Raw genomic sequence first — 13,606 nt, forward strand, 5'->3', positions numbered from 1 at the left:
TTAATTACAACTTGTATTTAAATACTATATTTTAATTACAAATAAATTTTTATCGTGACTAAATTAAAGTCACATCTAGTTAAAAAAAAAATTATGTTGTTAGTAACTATTTTTTTTTTTTGTGTATTGGGTATAAGTTAATAGCACAATCATTTTTCATTTTAATATATTTGAAAGCAATAATTCGAGATAGATACTATTGATGATATAAAATCAAGTCCGGGACATAATTAACATCTGTGTTGAAGCTGATCAAGTTATTATTATTAATTTCTTCAAACCATTACAGGAAACCATAAACTAATAATTATTCAACAACGAAAAACCACCAAACACTTAACAAGTCTATATATATATGTAATATAATTAAGCAAGACCAGCCTTGAGCTTTTGAATGGTGGCAACATCAGTTTTGAAAGAGATAGCCAAAACCTCATCATCAATATCAGTAGCAAACAAAGCCTTGGGAACTGACGATGTCCCAGCATTGGCGCTTCCAAACGCCGAAAGAGCAAGAGCAGTTTCCTTAGCATCAGAGTTGTATTGAAAGTGCACCAAACCCTTTGGGAACACAAAAATGTCACCAGCTTCAAGTGTCTGTGTGTAGAGCTTATTGTTAGCTGTACTGTCCACAAAACCCACTTCTAGAGTTCCATCCAAGAGGAGAAGGAGTTCGGCCGAGCGGGGGTGAACGTGTGGCGGGTTAGCCGTGCCAGCCGGGTACTGAAGCACGGCGTAACTGACGCTTTGGCCGTTGAGAGCTGGGAACTCAGCCATACTTACTTTTGTGACACTGAAGGTTGGAGTTCCTTTTAGGGTTCTGAGAGCTGTGTAAGTGAAGAATGAGCCAGTTATGTTTGTTGCACTCAAATTTGGTGGTATTACAAAATCTGTAAGTATATCTGGGTCTCCACCCTTTGTCATTTCTATAATGGTAAATGAAAATATTATTAGTGAGAAGATTTTGAGAGAAGTTGTTGGGGCCATTTTTTCTTGTTTCGGTGGGTGTTGTAGTTGGGTAACTTGGGTTTGTATATATTGTTTATGATAACATGGGCTTTATATATATGTTTAGATTGGTTACCAAATGTGTGAGGTTAACTATAGAGATGGATATTACAATGTGGATCGCTCGTGTTACAGTTGTTTTGAGTTTGATATTTAATTTTGTTGTATAGTTCTATGTGATCTTCTCCCTGGGTGGAATAGAGAATTAGAATGCTAAAGCGAATATTTTACATTCAAAAATAAATAAAGGAATATACTTAAATGATTTGATTGGATGGGTTCACTACAACAAATTTATATTAGTGGCGGAAATAATATCCGCAGAAATATTTCGCGGGTATTAATTAGGGTATTATCGGCGAAAAAGTGTATTAGTTATTAAAATTTAATTTGTAATTATTTTTTAAATAAAAAATATTAATATTGGCTAAAACAAATTAATACCTGAGGAAATTCCACCCCTAATGATGAGGGTAGGAATTTTACTGCCCAAAATTTAAAATAGCATTACTGACAGATTATTAGAGATGAAATCCACCAATATTATTGGAAAATTCTAATCGTTTTTTATTGGGAAATTTACATATATACTGTTTTTGGACCAAAACTTTACAAAAATACTGGGACACGGCAATAACAACTTTTTTACTGCCCCAGCCCATTTTCTTTACTTTTGTACTGCCCAAGCCCAACAACTTAACATTTATACTGTGAACAGTAAAAAAACACGGGAAAACGACCTGCTTCGTGTGTGGGGAGTCGCCGGAGTCGGACATCACCAAGAAAAAACCATTAAATCCGGCGAAGAGTTTTTGGTAAAAGGAAGCAGAATTGAAGAACAAGAACTACAGAACACTGTCCCCCCAAATAACAGAGGTAAACACAACAAAACCCAAAAAATAATTTAATTCTTAAGAAACCAAAAAAAAAAAAAAACAACCCCAGATTTAGATATGAAGTTTAAAAAAAAAAACGAAAACACAAATGTGATATTCTTTAATTTATTATGCAAAAAGATAAATGAGGTTTGTTCTATTGTTAATTTGACGTTTGTAACACAAAATGATTCGAAAAAAATAGTTGATAAATTAGTACAATTATTCATACAAAAAATTAGGGTTGTTCTAATGTTGTTTTGCGGTTAGTAATACAAAAACATTCCTACATATATGTATCAGACAAATATAATTAATAATAAAAACTAACAAAAAATATAATGGGTATTTGTATTTGGTTGTTTTTGTGTTGTTTTATTGTTGTTGTATTATTTTTTTTTGTTGATTTTTTTTTGTTGTTTTGCTATTGTTTTACTGTTGTTGTACTATTGTTTTTACACACCTCAGACAACCCTTTTCCTAATTATGTCTTCGAACAGATCAGTTGATTTTGGGAATATGAATAATAAGTAGGCAACCAAATCATAACAGGACCACAAAAAACAAAAGAAGAAACGACGAGTTGTTTTCTACTATTTTTTTGATGTTGTTGTATGTCAATTAAAATGTTTAATTACTGATATTCTGTAAAAATATTTCAAACAACTGTACTTGGAAGTCCAATCCTATAGAAGGAACATAAAAACTACTAAAAACAACCCCAAAACAAATGAAGCATAAATAACCAGCAACACAAAAATTAAAAAACAACACACCTCTACAACCTTTTTTACAGTGACATTGTCAAAAATATCATCTGATTCAACATTTTTAACTGGAATTTACCCTTCCTCTACATATAAACAAAACAATAATAAACAACACAAAAACAACTGTTAAACAACAAAATACTACATTCAAACAAAACAAACACACAAAAACAAGATAAAAAGAAGAAAAAAGACATATTACATATGAAAGTAATACATCCCATAGAAATATAGGAGTAAGTAAGATAAATTACAAGAAAACCCCTAAAACAACATAAAAACAACTAAAAAATACCTTATCAAGCTTGGACACATGTAAAAATTCATTGTCCAACTCAAAATCTGAGTTTGAAATTCAACCACAGGACAAGGACGTTTGGACATCCTCCTCTTCGAAGTTTCACCATGAAATTTACGTTTGCTTGGAACTGGTGAGGTAAGGCTTGGGGGTGTTCCTTAAAATTCCTCTTACCCATTAAAGATCGACACAAGTTTTTCTGAGGCATTTTTGGGGGATTTTTTACAACTGGAGAAGAAGACTTTGATAGAGTAATAGCCATAGATAATGAACAAGCAAAGTATTTATATAAAAAACCAACAAATAAATAGGGAAAAATATAGAGAGAAAACTATAATTTGAAAAGGGAAATTTGATTTTCTATACTTAGAAAATCAAAAAAAAATTTCCCTAAACCAAAAATTTAAAAACTAAAAAAACTATTCCTTTTTTTTCAAAACCCCAAAAATACCCCCCTCACAATATTCTCTCTCTCTCTGCATCATCTCTCTCTCCCTCTATCTCACCCCAACCGCCCACCCTCACCCGAACCACCCTCACCCACCCACGTCAACCCCAACGCCGATCACCACCCTCACCCCCGTCGACCACGACCCCAACCCCTCCGACCCCAACCCCAACCCGACAGAGCAACCCCAGTCCGACCCCAACCCGTCCGACCCTCTGAAACTTTTTTTTTTCCTGCGATTTGAGAGAGGGAAGAAGACAAAGGTCCGATGGTCGGACCTTGGGGTCCGATGGGTCCGACCAATCGGACCCATCGGACCCCTAGGTCCGACCGCCTTTAATTTTTTTTTTTTTCTGCGATTTGAGAGAGAGAGGAAGAAAGAGGTCCGACCGTCTGTGAATTTTTTTTTTTTTTCCTGCGATTTGAGAGAGAGAGGGGAAGAGAGAGGTCCGATGGTCGGACCATGGGGTCCGATGGGTCCGATTGGTCGGACCCCAACGGACCCCATGGTTCGACCATCGGACCTGGGGTGTGGGATTCTTGGGACCGGCCGAGACAGAGAGAGAGAGAGATGTTTGGGGGTATTTTTGGGGTTTTGAAAAAAAAGATATAGTTTTTTTAGGGTTTAAATTATTGGTTTAGAAATCAAATTTTTTGATTTTCTAAGTATAGAAAATCAAATTTCCCTTTGAAAACAACAACAACAAAAAAAAAATTGTATAAAGTAACCACCAAAAATTTGACCATAAGACAATAACTGGATGTGTTTTTTTTTTTTTTTAAAAAAAAAAAAAAGAAGAACATAAGAAGAAGAAGATGAATAATTAAATGGGATAGTAGGTATAACTATAAACCACCAAAACGTGGTGGGAAAGAGAGAGTAATTGTATTGAAATGATGATTAAATTGAATTAAAAGAAAAGGAAAAAAAAAAAGCTGCCACAAATGTGACAATACCCAGTCACATCAACTTTTTATCACTTAAAATACAAAAAAAATAAATAAATAAAAATAAGTAAACACATCAAAACTTTAGGCTGACACAAAGAATAATTTTTTGAAAAGTGGGAATGAATGGGATGAGTTGGGTGCCTCAAAACAAAAAAACTATGGTATATTAAACTTTCGAAAGGCAGTATACTGCCAAAAAAAATTAAAATTCAAAAATAGTATAAAAGTAAACTTGAGCGTGTAACAGTATAAACGAAAAAAATTGGGAAAAAACAGTAATGGGTGTAAATTTCCCTTTCTTATTACCAAGAGAACTTCAATTGATACCGGCGGGTCCCGCCAATGTTTCTCTATAAAAGCCCATTTCATAACTCAAAAAATATTTTTTTTTGTACTATTCCCATTTTTACTTCTCCCTTCTCTCCCTCTGCGCTTTTGTCTTCTCCTCTGCCCATTTCTCTTATTACACCCAAAAAATTATCAGTCCACCACCGTCAACCGCTATTCTACCACTGTGTCCCATTATTTGTCATTTTCTTTTCTCTTTTCTTCTTTTTTGTAAATATTTATTTTTTCTCCTTGTTTTAAGTTTTGGATAAGACACGCCACCTGAAACAATAACGGGTATTAAAAACGCCGAAACAATAACAGAAACTGGTCCAAAAATTAATGGGTCGGTTTTTTATTTTCATTAGTCATATTTTTCCCTCTTTAAATGTTTAGTCATTAGTATACTGATTTATATACATGTGTATGGTTAATAGTATAAATTATAAGTGAATAATTATGTGTATATATGTGTTATATATATTATATGTATATATATGTATTATATATGTATATATTTATATATATACATATATAATATAGAATATTTAGCAATTTTTTTCCCAGAACTTTCGATAATATTAATTTTGCCCCCTAAAATAAACAGCTTGTTAATAATCCCCCCAGAACTTTTATATTTACAGAAATTTAGTCCTTCTGTTAGGTGTCGTCCTATTATTCTGTTTAAATGCTCACGTGTCTTTGTAAATTAGTAATTTTTCCCCCTAAATTTTGACAACTATCAAATCGTACCCCCTCAAAATAAAAATGATAAAGATTCAACATTTTTTTTAGTAAATCTTAAAAATTTAATTTAGATTTTTAAAAAAAAAATCATTTTGAACGATTAAGAAAATTAAAAAAGGAATTAAAATTTTAAAACTAATTGAGCGATTAAAAAAAATTATTTTACATTAAAAAATCATTTAGATATTAAAGAAAATATATTAAAAATTCAATTTGTAAAAACTAAATTTTACGGGAACAAACTTGAGTCTATTTTATTTTTCTCAAAAAATGTAGATTTGTTTAAGTAAACATAACATCTTTTTAGTTCAATTTCTAACTTTTTTTTTTCAAAACAATTTTATATCTTTAATTATTTTTCTTTATTTGTTAAGATATGAGTTTGTAAATACAAATAAGTTTGATTTTTTCTTCAAAAAATCTTTGTTTGTTTAAATTATTTATTGGATTCTCAATAATTTTGGTTTGATTTATTAAGATACGTGTTTATAAATAAAATAAAGTTTAAAATATTTTTTTAGGAATAATTTAGATTTTTTTTAAGTAAAATTAATATTTTTAATTAATTTAATATTTTATTAGGTTTTTTAATAGTTTTCTTTTGACAGGGAAATAGTTGATTTTTGCTCTTATCTCTCTTAATGTTGATTCCTAAAATTTTACTTGCAGCCCCTAGATCTTTCATGTCAAACTCAGATTTTAGAATTTTCTTCATTCCTTCAACCTTTGACTTTTCTTTGCTAATTAGTAGCATATCATGTACATATAGTAGAAGGTATTCAGCTTGTAATATCTTAGTGCCTTTGTAGTACAAGCGTGTATCATGCATACTCCTTGTGAATCCATGTTGTATAATGAAGCTATTGAACTTTTATTCCACTGTCTTGGAGCCTATTTTAACCCATATAAGGATTTCTTCAAGAGACACAATTGATCATTGTCACCTTTTTCTTTATAACCTTTAGGTTGTTCCATGTAAATAGTTTCTTCTAAATCTCCATGCAAGAATGCAGTGGTTACATCCATTTGCTCCAATTCTAAATCACACTGAGCAACCAAGGCCAACATTATCCTTATTGTCTTGTATTTCACAATTGGTGCAAAGATTTCATTAAAATATACTCCTTCTTGTTAGCTAAAATCCTTTGCCACAAGTCTAGCCTTAAACCTTGGCATTTCATCAACTCGAAAACTTGGTTTGTGCTTGTAAATCCATTTGCAACTATAATCACTCTTTTCCCTTTTGGTCTTGGAACTACTATCCAAGTCTTGTTCTTTTTTAATAACCCCATCCCATCATCCATAGCCTTGTTCCAATACTTTACTTCTTTACTTGAGATAGCTTCTGAATAGGTCTTTGGTTCAATCTTAACAAGTTCTGTTACAGTGACAAAAGCATATGCCAACATATATGTAAAAGCAAAGAATTCATATCTTTGTGTAGATTTTGAAACCCTCTTATCTCTATCTTTGACTAATTGATAGTCCTGTGCATCTGTTACATCCTCCTGGTCAGGATCCACCTGATCTATATTTCCAATTTGTTCCTCAGTACCTACAAGTTGCACCTGATCTTAATCAGTTTCAGTTTCTTCCACTTGTTTTATATTGATTTGAATCTGATTTTCAATACTACCTGTAGGGTTAGACTTATTTCCTGCATTTCCATTGTTTGTAGTTTTCAAGCAAGGAAATACATCTTCTTTAAATATTACATCCCTACTGTTTATGGTTTTGAAACCCCTTTCATTGTTAAGCCAAATTTTATACCCTTTAACACATTGGGAATAACCTAGAAATACTATTTTTTATTGATCTAAATTCTAGCTTACCCTCAATTTGGTGTACATAAGCCATACAACCAAATACTCTCAAATTAGACAAATTAGGAGGTTTGCCTGTCCAATTATGCTCAGGTGTCATGAGGTTGATAGCTGTTGAAGGACTCATATTTATCAAATAGGCTGTTGTCATCAAAGCTTCTCCCCAAAATATTTTTGTAGGGGTGAGCAACGATCAGTTTGGTCGGTTTTTTACACAAAAAAATCTGAAATTCGGTTTTCGGTTTTTATAATTATAATCTGAAAATCGACCGACCATTATACAAATGTAAAAAAAACCGACCGTTTTAATCCACGGTTTGGTCGGTTTAAACCGACCATACCGAACTTTATTTTTTTAAAAAAAAATAAGTTAAAATTTTTTTATAATTATTTGAAAACTAAAAAAATTAGAGTATTGTATCAAATATCATATAATTTAAGAATAAAACTTTCTTAGTTAAATAAATAATGTAAAATAAACTTTTTTAAATTTGTTTAAATATTTGTGCTACTAATATGGTAATGAGTTATATTAAAAAACTTGTATTATTTTATGAATGTGTATATATAATATGTAAATGCATCAAACTATAATAAAATAAAGCAATGAATAATCGAAACTTTAAATAAAAAAGATATAAGTAAAACTAGTTTAATAAAATTATATATTAAATATGTATAAAAATAATATATATTATATATAGTATATATGTTCGATCGGTTCTCGGTTTAATCGGTCGATTTGCTATTGACACCAAAACCGACCATGTTAAGGCAGTTTTAACCGAAGGCGGTTTTTTTGGTTTTTGATTTTTTCAGTGTCGGTTTTTTTGGTGTTCGGGCGGTCGGTGTATTCAGTTTGGTCAATTTTTTGGATTTTTTGCTCACCCCTATGTTTTTGGAAGACCTGAGCTGAACATTATGCATCCTACCTTATTCAGTAGTGAATAGTTCATTCTCTCAGCTACCTTATTTTGTTGGGGAGTGATCCTTACTGTTCTATATCTTTGTATACTATGGTTCCTACAAAATTCATCAAACTCTCCACTACAAAACTCAAGACCATTGTCAATTTTTAAGGTTTTAATTTTCCTTTCTATTAAGTTTTCTATTAACAGTTTCCATTATTTGAATATTTTTCTAAAGCTTAATTTTTAGTTTTTAATAAAAAATCCAAACTTTTCTAGATAAATCATCAACAATTAAGAGAAAGTAAGAGTTACCCCCATGTGTAGGTAATTTTTCTAGCCCCCACAAATCTGCATGAATGTAATCCAAAATTCCCTTAGAACAATGCTTGCCAACACTAAAACTAAACATGTGTTGTTTTCCCAAAATGCAGCTTTCACAAAAATCAACTTTGCTGATTTTGTCCTTCCCAAGTAGGCCCTAATCATGGATCACTTTAAGTCCCTTCTCACTGATATGTCCAAGCCTTCTATCCCATAATATGGCATTAGAATCTTCATTGTTTGTTGCCACTGATACATCTCCTGTCACTATGTTCCCAATCAAGTAGTACAGTCCATGCCTCTTTTCTCCTTTTATAACAACCATTGAACCTTTACTTATCTTCATTATACCAGACTCAATCTTGTTTGAATAACCTGCATCATTAAGAGTTCCAACAGAGATTAGATTTTTAGTAAGATTAGGCACATACCTCACATCTTTGAGAATTCGAATTGCTCCATCAAACATCTTGAAATGAGCATTTCCTATGTCTTCCACATCACATGTGTTGCTGTCTCCAAGAACTACTTTTCCTCCACTAGTTGTCATGAAATTTCTAAGTAGTTGCTTGTTGTATGTCATGAGAAATGTACATCCAAAATCTAAAATCCAATTTTCACTTTGAATGTGAGAAGCAGCTAGCAGCACCTCTCCAGAATCATATCAATCACCATAGTTTGCTGAATCTTGGATTCAAATTTATTGTTGGAGCTATGATGATAATTCTTCTTGTTCTTATGATTCTGATTCCTGTTCTTGTTAAAATAACAATTCCTCTTGTAATGCCCCAGTTTTCCACATGTATAACACCCATATCCATCCTTGTTTGAGTCTCTGCTAGAATCCCTTAAGTTTGATCTTCCATGGTTTCTTGAATTGTTATTACTGTTATTTTGATGGTAAGATCTTTGTGGTTGTCTTCCTCTTGTGAAATTCACTTCACCATTCAATCTTGATAGTTTCCCACTGTTCTTCAAAGATAGTTCCTTTGAATATATGGCACCAATGATTTCATCCATCACCAATGTGTCCTTTTGCATACAAAATTGTATCTCTGAATTGTTCGTATTGCTAAGGTAGTGAATTGAGAAGATAAATTGCTTGATCCACCAATTTTTGCATTTAAACTGCAAAGATCAGAAAGAAGTTTAGTAAATTCATTTAGATTATCATCAATTGATTTACCTTCATCCATTCTAAAGCCATAAAATTTTTGTTTCAAGTAAACCCTGCTAGGTAGAGTCTTTTTCATGTAAGTTTGTTCAAGCTTTTCCCACATTGCAGTAGTTGTCTTCTCTCTAACCATTCTTCTCAAAATCTCATCTTCAAGGCTCAACACTATAGTGTTTCTTGCTTTTTTCAGGATCTCTTTCTTCTTGGATTTCTCCAATGTTTTAGACATTTTGTCTTCTCCCTTGAGAGCTTCATCCAACCCCATGTTTCCAAGATGAGCTTTCATCTTTTCCCTCCATAGATAGAAGTCATTCTTGCCATTGAACTTCTCAATGTCCATCTTTGTTGTAACATCTTTCTTGATAACTTTTAATTTAAATCTTGAACTTCTTGCTTATGATTCAGAATAGTGATCAAGCACCTTCTATTCTCTGTTAAATCTTGTAGGTTTCTTGATTATTGCTTAGCTGATCCTTCACTTGAATCCTAGCTCTGATACCATTTGTTGATTTAGACAACAACCTCAGCAAGCAATCAAACAATAACCAAAAACAAAAATTACCCAACTAAATTGCAGAAAAAAAATGATAGAATATTAAGAACACAACAAGATTATAGAGGTTCAAACTTCCTTCACCAAGGTGAAGAGCCTAGTCCCCTTTTGTACTCCCTTAGGATTAGTCTTTATTATGACATAAATGGCAAGATTACAAACTGTTTAATTGTACAAATCTTAGAACACAATGATGAATTACATCCCCTTGTTTTAGCTTTGATCCTGAAGCTTAAACCCCTTGAAACACCTTAAAGCCCGATCTTGCTTCCCTTGGTTTTTTACCCTTTAGTTCTTCATAGCTCCATGAGTTTCCCTCTCTAAAACAAGTATTCTTTGTCACCATACATGGTTCTCTCTCTCTCTCTCTCTCTCTCTCTCTCTCTCTCTCTCTCTCTCTCTCTCTCTCTCTCTCTCTCTCTCTCTCTCTCTCTCTCTCTCTCTCTCTCTCTCTCTCTCTCTCTCTCTCTCTCTCTCTCTCTCTCTCTCTCTCTCTCTCTCTCTCTCTCTCTCTCTCTCTCTCTCTCTCTCTCTCTCTCTCTCTCTCTCTCTCTCTCTCTCTCTCTCTCTCTCTCTCTCTCTCTCTCTCTCTCTCTCTCTCTCTCTCTCTAACTGTTATTCTCTAACTAATGAAATAGAAAAACTAGAGTTTAAATAGGCAACACCACATTCGGTTATGCCATTACAAGTTATAACATAAAAACTAAATAAACTAACACTTGTTGAAGTGTAAGTTCTTACTTGCCATGTCATCATTCTTTTAGTTGTCGGTTTTATTAAGGACTGAAATAATTAACAAAAAGTTTTGAGTAATAAAACACACTTGATTCATAAAAAAAAAAAATAACTTTATTTATACTGTTTACAAAGTGTAATATGTGATTTACCAAATAAATAAATAAATGGGAAAATTATAATATTAATGTATACATTATTTAACTTTATTACAAAATATATGTATAATTCATGAGTCCATATTTGTCTTATAAATATGATTAATTTACATATTAATATTCTTAAATTGATTCTTTAAATTATTGATTAGTGTGTTTTAAAGATTATTCATGCATTTGGAGTCTTTTGGAGGGATTTTAGCATATTTTGGTGGAAAATAGTGGAAGTTGGCGAGCTCGATTGTATAAAGTGGAACTTAATTGCAAATTCGGACAACCTTAGAGGTAGAATTAGACTTGGAGCTCAACATGAAAGTTTTAGATCTCGTTCTTAGCTTTCCATAACATTTTGAATCGTCTAATTCCGAGTAATATCGAGAGAGTTATGGCCAAAATACTATCACTCACCGCAGCATGAAATTTATGGAAAAAAGATGGCGAAAATAAAGATAGCTTTTCAAGTAGAGTTACGCTTTTTTTTATCTTTTTTTCAAAAGATGAGTTATCTTAGTGAGATATTTCCTAATACTATTATGATTAGAATCCTAATTCTAAGGGGATTTATCTATCCACTATAAATAGAATCCTAATTCTAATAGGATTCATATATATTTTCAAGCACTATATAAATTAGACCTCTTAGACTACAAATTGAAGAATTCTAAAAGCTACAAATTAGAGAGAGAAAATCAGAGAGAGAGCAAGGAACAGACGGAGATCGGCTTCGAAGTGTTCTTCATCATAATTCTTTTCTTCTCCTTCTACTTTTACTAAATATTATGATTTTGGTTATAATGTCTAGTTTTAAGTAGTTTTCTTTTAGTAAAGGGTTATTTCAAAACTAGAAACAGGACTTCTTAATTTCATTATTGAATGTTAATTTTTAGTTTCCATTATATATCAAATTGTTTCTATTCTTCTATGTTCAATATCATAATTATTATTTTAATCTTGTTTAGATGGCCACTAAATTAGGTTTTACTTTAATCTACTGTCATCTTAGGATTACTATTCACCTAATAGTAGTCTAGGATTCTAAGTGTTTGTGACAAATTACATGTGATGAAGAATAGAACCTAGGTTAAATGAATTATATGTTTCATTGATTTGTTTCCTAGATTAGTCTATCTCCATAAATCTCAATGCTTTATCCAAGTTAAATAAATTGCATGCTTCATGGATTTACTGCTTTAGGTAAAAAAAAGTTAATTATTGAGCGATTCGCCTTGATTACATACAATAGGGAGATTGGGATAATTGACTGCTTCAGCATTAACTATGGGATTAATAGTTTAATTGGAAACTGAAAATTGCATTCTTTAATAGGAATTAAGAATGAGTGTTGAGGGTAGGGAATAACCTTTAACTATTTTTCTCATATCGTAGTCTATCTTTAAACTTGTTTTCTTTTACTTTTATTTTTGCTATTTTAATTTCAATCTTAAAACCCCATTTTCTAACTTTTGACACCAATTTTTTAATAATTAAATAAACATAGTCTTCGTGGGATCGACCCTTACTTACGATTATACTAAAATAATTAGAAGTATTAGAAATAAAAAAAATAGTAAATTTGTTGTGGCTGACGACATGCATTAATAATAAATTAATTATACATTTAGACATACAATATATTCATTAATAAAAACTTATTTTCGTTATCGTATACTAAGTATATAATAAAAAGTTTTCTTAATTAAATTTGAATATTTATTTTGTTAATAAATTGATAATAATTAATAATTCATAATTTTAAATAATAAACATATATTAATATTATTTATATAATAAACATGTAAGTTGTGAGTGAAAAATTTTATGTATATGTATGATATATTAATTTTTAATAAATATCTTATATTGATAATAGAATAAAATATTCACATAATAATGTTTATATGTTTAAATTTTATGTGTTTATATTTTAGTACTTCAATTGAAAATTAAAAATAATCAACATTCTTAAATAATAAACATAAATTGATATTATTCATTTTAAACACACACATACTCTATATAATTTTTTTTCTAGTTAATTTTTAGTAAATGTAATATTGTAATAATTATAATATAAACATAATTGTTTATATATTTTAATTTTAATATTTATTTTTTAGTAACTTAATTAGAAATTGAAATAAATAACATTTTTAAATAATAAATATACATTGAAATTGTTTATAATATGCATATGTAGTTTATTTGTATATTTTTATTTTTAAAGTGTAAAATTTTAATAAACATGTTATAGTATGGCTATTATATTATAGAAGTGTTTATATTTTAATTTTTTTAGGATGTATATTTTTTAATAATAAACATATATTGACATAATTATAAAAAATATATATTAACATTGTTTATTAAATGTACATATTTTATAAATTTATGTGTATAATTTTTTATAAATTAATTTTTAATAAAATAACGTGAAAAATAATAAACATTTATATTTATTATTAACTGGTTTAAGAATAACTTAAAAATACAAATATCAATTTATAATA

At 30.5% G+C, this 13,606-nt stretch overlaps 1 protein-coding gene across 1 annotated transcript; it reads right to left on the reverse strand.

Annotated features, from left to right (window-relative positions):
• Positions 1-307: 307 nt before the first annotated feature.
• On the reverse strand, positions 308-1,305 carry LOC133034678 (germin-like protein 9-3). The gene has a single exon (XM_061109977.1). The coding sequence runs from the start codon at positions 985-987 to the stop codon at positions 367-369; it is 621 nt and encodes a 206-aa protein (XP_060965960.1). The 5' UTR covers positions 988-1,305; the 3' UTR covers positions 308-366.
• Positions 1,306-13,606: the final 12,301 nt, after the last annotated feature.

Source organism: Cannabis sativa, chromosome 2, assembly GCF_029168945.1.
Source record: "Cannabis sativa cultivar Pink pepper isolate KNU-18-1 chromosome 2, ASM2916894v1, whole genome shotgun sequence".
Classification (NCBI taxonomy): domain Eukaryota; kingdom Viridiplantae; phylum Streptophyta; class Magnoliopsida; order Rosales; family Cannabaceae; genus Cannabis; species Cannabis sativa.

Bases quoted from the DNA above. Each gene is read 5' to 3' on its own strand.
- LOC133034678 (XM_061109977.1), bottom strand. From the start codon at position 987: ATGGCCCCAACAACTTCTCTCAAAATCTTCTCACTAATAATATTTTCA.